The sequence below is a fragment of the Populus nigra genome, chromosome 8 (genome assembly GCF_951802175.1).
Source record: "Populus nigra chromosome 8, ddPopNigr1.1, whole genome shotgun sequence".
NCBI classification, from domain to species: domain Eukaryota; kingdom Viridiplantae; phylum Streptophyta; class Magnoliopsida; order Malpighiales; family Salicaceae; genus Populus; species Populus nigra.
In genome coordinates, this window is record NC_084859.1 from 9,932,471 (window position 1) to 9,938,844 (window position 6,374).

Genomic DNA, 6,374 nt, shown 5'->3' on the forward strand with positions numbered 1-6,374 from the left:
CTAGCATCACTACCATTTATCTCTTGAGGATACTGTCAATTACACAAGTATGGATTGTTAGAGATTATGTGGATACATGAAGAAATCATAGGAAAATCATTGCAACCCGAAGCATTTTGTTTTTATGTAATAAGAAATTAATAAAATCAAAAGGTTTTAATCGGGGAAGTCGCTTAGTTCTTATATATTATCTATTTAAAGCAAAAAAAAAAAAAAAGAGATAAAGAGAATAATTAAGCTAATAACAAATAACAACATATGGAGAACTTCTTTAAATAAAATAATATTTAGATACTGTAAGTGGTTATTTTTTAAAATATATTTTATTTAAAAAATATATTAAAATAATATTTTTTTTTATTTTTAAAATTTATTTATAATTCAAAATGATATAAAAACATAAAAAAAAATTTAAAACAAAAAAAATTAAATTTTTTAAACACCTTAAAGTTTTAATAATATGACCACAGTTTTAAACACCTTAATGATATGACCACAGTTTTTTTTTGTTTTTTTTATAATAATGTAAGGTGAATGAAGTAAAGCGTGGGGCTCAATAATCACAGTTTTCTCAAATTAATACAATAATATAGTGGAAATAAAAAACATCACACCACATACAGTTTGAGTTAAGGAATGAAACGGCACATATTTTCTGACATTATTTGTCAGTGCTTCAATAAGTTTCGGTTTTGTATCAGAGGCCAATATACAGAATTCAAATATACAAAGGACAAAACCAGAATACAAAACCATGGAAGAAAAGGGAAAACTAATGAACATTCTGACATGAGCAAGGTTGTGGTGAAACCAGGTCTTAAATCATCAGATATCCTGTTTTCGGACTCCATCCTCTCCAGGAAACTCCAAGATCGAAGCAGTGGTGGTTCCTTCTGTGATTATTGAGAACCTTCTTATTTACAGTAATTATTTTCTTTCCAGATTGGGTTATACACACACACACACACACACACATATATACCATGAAGGTTTCTTTACGCACAAAGGCTTAATATGGTGCCGATTGACCTCGAGAAAAACGGTCACTTCCTCTCTCAACGATCCAAAGCATTTATCACTATCCTGCAAAACAAACATATTGAGAAGCATGAGGGACCGTCCATAAACAAGGAAAATAAATGTGATTACAGCAAAAATAAAACAGAGAGAGAACCAATCATAAATAGTCAGACTTCTAGGCTCGCCGCTTTCTAATGCTTCATCTGACGATTTTCTCGCCTTTAGTCTCCTGAAATCCCCGCGTGGTGTCCCTGTGATCCCAGCTGCATGCATGCATCATAACCGAAGGTCGACATTAACATACATAAACGCCAACTAAAGCTTTAAACTGAAAGAAGGAAAGAAGAAACTTGAAATCCTACACGCAATACACCAACTAGTGTAAAGATTTCAAGTCTTGGTCTTCTCTGGAATAATTCATGCATGGTTGTGATGAAACAAACATGAAAGAAATTGATGAAAAGTTGAAATTCCGTGCCCTTCCACTATATTTATTACTATTAAATTCATGACTATGGATATCTCTTTTTTCTTTTCTTTCCCTACTATTTCTTAGCTCCCTCCTATTATTCTGTTAAATCATGTGTTAAAATTTTATCTAACTGTTTAAATTTTTAAATTAAAATAGTTTTTTGATATATTAAAGTTTTGATAACTAAGTGATTATAAGTTTGAATCTCATCATCTTTTATTTATTTGATAAAAATTAAACATAAAATAATATAAATCGGTGCAAGTTTCAAATTCAAAATTTTTTTACTTAAAGGGGTGTGTTAGAAAATAATATAAATTATATTTTGAGACCTTACATAACAACTTAAATTTTTAAATTGATATGATTGTTTGATATATCCATAATTAATTCTATAAATTCTTAATTTCAAGATTTATTTGAAATGAAACCAACTTCAGGTTCCAATTTTGATTTCTTTTCTAACCTCATCTCAGCAACCGAATTTGAGAACATCACAGTAGAAAGTACCACAGTAGAGATAAACAAAGAGAGCAAAAGGAAAAGAAAAACAATCATTCACAATAATTTATTGTTGACATATCCTAAATGTTAATTTCACTCATGCAAAACCACACAAAATAGTAAGCTTACGTGTCAGAGGTGTCGTAGGAGAGCTAGGGGTAGCAGGCGACACAGGAGATGAACAAGGATCAACAGAAATGTTCCTCAAATATTTGGAACTGTTTGTCCTAACAATAGTAATGCTCCGAGTTATGTTCATGCCCTCAATGCTATTAGCTGCAGCGGCATCAACAGGAGGTGATGATCGTACAGAGAATGAATCATACTTTCGAAGTTTGCCAAGCCCACTGTCCGGCATGGGGCCAGCAAGCGTTTCGTCCCATAGCTTATGGAGAAATCCCATTATATATGACAAAAATCAGACTTTCTCTTGTGTAACAACCGAGAGAGGCCTAAAATCAAAACAATTTTCTTCTTGGCTTTTTCGTTCTGTTAGACCTGAAAACGTACGACTGTTACTAAGAGAGGGAAAGGGGAGCGAAACGCAGGGAGAAGATAAGAGGAAAGTTTAATTTTTTTTTTCCGTGAAGAAATGGTGGTTTAGGGTTCTTTATAGAGGAAAGTTGAGAGAAAAGATCAGAGAGAGGATAGGGGGTGGATATTGATGGTTATACTGATGCAACGGCTAATATGGCTTTGTTAGCAGCCATCAAATTTATTTGGTAAATATTTTAGATCATCTAATTGCCATACCTAGCTAGCCATTCATAAGCCTGATAAATATAGAATCATCTATGCATAACAACTAAAACAGGAAAGTAAATTGAATTTTTTTTATAGCCAAAGAAAAAAAATGGAGGAAGTATACTATGATGAGCACGAATAGGTTGAGATAAAAAAGAGTCTATACCGAAAACATCTACTAGCGTTTGTATGATAATAATTATTTTTTAAAATATTTTTAATTTAAAAATATATTAAAATATTTTTTATATTTATCTAAATATAAAAAATTATTATTATTATTATTTTAAATATTTTAAAAATATAAAAACAAATCGGTAGAGAATCTTCCTAGAATCGATGACAAGGTGAAGTAATGGGCTAGACATGCATGTGTCCATCCTTACACGTCAACTGGATAAGGATGTGGGTAAATCTAGATCTACCAGAGCTGGATGTTGAAACTTGAAAGTGTTGTTGAACTCAACGAAGCTTCGAACAAGAGACGTGTGCTCTCATAGTTGGCTTAAAGTCTTCTATTGGATGACGACATTGACACATAAAAGTCGTTACGGTCCCCTCCAGCTTCGCATGATCAAGAAATGCTCTTACCAGGTCATGGGCTTGTACAAGAGACTCTGGCCTTACACTTGATCGCTGTTTCTAACAGATTTTTCAATTTGGTTATTAGGTAATGATAGTGAAAGATTAATTAATACATTTAATTTAATAGTTTGTTTCTGCTTCTGGAATGTCATTTGTCTTAATGCCATGGATTGACTTCTTTCTTTTTTCCCTCTTTTTCTCGGGGGACGAAGTTACAAGAGGGGGTTAATACTGGACCTTGCTACATTTCCTCCATGTCACCCACTCTTGTGACCAAAGTAGTAAAATGATAAATTCTAAGGGGTTGCTTAACTAGTAAGTTTTTGGATTTGTTCTTCAATGATTACGAGTTTGAGTTTTTTTAGGGTCACTAGAGGCTTACATGATTGTTAACTTCAAGGCACGTGGGATTAGTCAAAGTGCTGCAAACTGGTCTGGACACTCATTTTAATAAAAAAAAAAAGTAGTAAAATGATAACCCTGAAAGATGTAGCTCAACTGGTCAGACCTTGAGTTTGCTCACTGGAGGTCACTAGTTCGAGTGTTGCAAACTTTAAGATCACTAGAGGCTTACATGGTTGTTAATTTTAGGGTCTTGAGGCATTAATCAAGGTGCGCGTAAACTGATCTAAATACTCATAGTTACCCAAAAAAATATTAATATATATATATATATATATATCACTCATTTTTACAAGATTTCAGCCTGCAGTTCAAGAACAGAAAAAAAAAACAAGAAGAAAAAGAAAAGGAAAGGAAATGCCTTTTATCGGGAACACATATTTAAGCTTTTGTGGTTTGATCATGATAGTGCACAAATTGTTTTTTTTTTTAATATTCCTAGTTGTTTGGACACGTAGACGTCGTTGCCATTTAGGCCAAGCCCAACCACTAGACGTGATGGTCATCCAGGTGAGCCCAAAACAGTAAGACATTTCAGCCTTGAATGGCCAGACACTCTTCAATGTATTTTTTTCATTTCTTGAGAAATTAGAGCGGTGCCACAAGTATATCTATGCACACAAATTTTTTATATAGAGCTAAATTACCAACATCTCCATTAATGCATTATGATTATCATAAATCAACGACAAACATCAATCTCTCAACTAAAGGTATTTATTTTCTCCACTTATCACAAGTTGCTTTCCATCATTTTCCATCATTATTCATCATTGCTCTACTTACTACGAATCACTCACAACTTTACTCATCACAAGACATATGTAACTTCATCTATCACAAAATATCTACAATATCACTCTTCATAAGATAAATTAACATGATCAAGATTTATAAATATCTATGATCATTGTATTCAAACAATTCAATTCAAGCTCATTTAAAGGCTTCACACACGTTCATTCAACAAACACACTTCTTTGTTTTTCTTTATGCATTATTTTCTTCTCCTACATTTACTAATTTAAACATCGAAGAGTCTTATATTTTAACATAGAACTTGTTTTCTAGAAACAACTAAGTTTAAAGGTAAAGCCTATATTCAAACTCATATATTTCAGCCCAAAATGCAGTTATAGAAAGCGTAACCCAATCCTAAAGTTTTCAAGACTTCATTTTTAGAGTGTGTTTGGAAACTGATAGATTTCATTGTTTTCATAAAAAATGTGTGAATATATAATCAAACTTAGTCGATGGTTAATTTACTGCTTATGATATCAAAATATTTTATAGCTATTATGAGAATTATTTAATTCTTTAGTTGCATATTATAATTATAATAAACACTAATTCAGAAGGGAAATTCAATATCCCCTCCTCACAAATTATTATTTACTAGAATAGTGATTTGTTTCTTTTCTTTCTTTCCTTTGATTTTTTTTTAATTTAGTTTTTTTTCTTCAATTTCATCATATATTATTATTCCAATATCATGACCTGGTTCACGTGTTTGGTGGGTTAACATGTTTAACTTGAATTTTCTTTAATTTAATTTTTTTTTTCTAGTTTCATACTTCAACATTGAATTAGTTAAGAATTGCACTTCATAATTTATTTTAGATTTTATAAGGTTATTTCGGGTTTATGACCCAAGTTATAAGTTTGATGAGTTAACTCGGTTGACTTGGGTAATTGTTTTGTTATTTTTTTCAATTATTTTTTTTCAATTTCATCCTACATTATTGGATTGATTGAGAATTAGACTTCATAATTTATTTTAATTTGCTTTCTATGAGATTATCATGGTGTCATGACTTAGTTTACATATTTGAGAGGTTAACCTAAGTTTACTCAAGACAATTTTTTTTATGTTTTTTTAATTAATATTTTTTAAAATTTCATCCTCCATTATTAAATTGAATGGAAATTGGGATTCATAATTTGTTTTAATTTATTTTTTATGAAGTATCACAGTCTTATGACCTATTTTTTGGATTTAACAAGTTGATCTAACATGTTGTCATCTTAATATATATATTTTTTAAAATATCGCCTAGAAGAACACCCCTAAATTGGTTTAGAAAACATAAAATCTAACCTAATAAGAAAATTCTTCCTTGGGCCTAATTTATTTTTTTAATGATATGAAATTTCAAAAACACCTCAGAGACTTCTTTTGTTAAAAGGAACCTATCAGCACCAAAATCAATCTTTTTTTTATTATCGGCCATTTTTCTCTCCTCCCTCATTTATAATGACTTTCTCTCTCCTTTCAAATTTTATTGACTCAAATGTAAAGTAAATAAAGCTTGTGTATAGTTTCAAATAATACATTTTCAAATATAAAAGTCACCCATTTAAAAAAAAATAGTTGATTAGTTTGTTTATATAAATCTCAAGATTAGGAGTTATTTTACCATTTCAAGAAAAATAGGGACAGACTTCCCTTAATATTGAAGCCATTAAATGTGAATTAGTAAAACCAAATCTCGTGTATGTATTAAACTAATTAGCAATGATGTTTAGTTTATCATAACAAAGCATGTTTAACATAAGAAAGTTTTCAAGAAAAACCTAGAGTTTATACAAGTTTAAATTTATAAGCATGCAAAAGCATAACTAATGAAAAATATGTTTTCAACATAAA

At 30.6% G+C, this 6,374-nt stretch overlaps 1 protein-coding gene across 3 annotated transcripts; it reads right to left on the reverse strand.

Annotated features, from left to right (window-relative positions):
* Window positions 1-629: 629 nt before the first annotated feature.
* LOC133701329 (dormancy-associated protein homolog 4) lies at window positions 630-2,819 on the reverse strand. 3 transcript variants are annotated; one of them, XM_062125204.1, is made up of 3 exons: window positions 2,126-2,804; window positions 1,175-1,283; window positions 630-1,083 (listed from the first exon to the last, which is right to left on the reverse strand). In XM_062125204.1, the coding sequence occupies exons 1-3, from the start codon at window positions 2,397-2,399 to the stop codon at window positions 1,056-1,058; spliced, it is 411 nt and encodes a 136-aa protein (XP_061981188.1). In that variant the 5' UTR covers window positions 2,400-2,804; the 3' UTR covers window positions 630-1,055. The 3 variants fall into 3 exon arrangements, with proteins under 3 accessions (XP_061981188.1, XP_061981187.1, XP_061981189.1); XM_062125205.1 differs by having other exon boundaries at window positions 944-1,083; window positions 1,194-1,283; window positions 2,126-2,806; XM_062125203.1 differs by having other exon boundaries at window positions 630-1,283; window positions 2,126-2,819.
* Window positions 2,820-6,374: the final 3,555 nt, after the last annotated feature.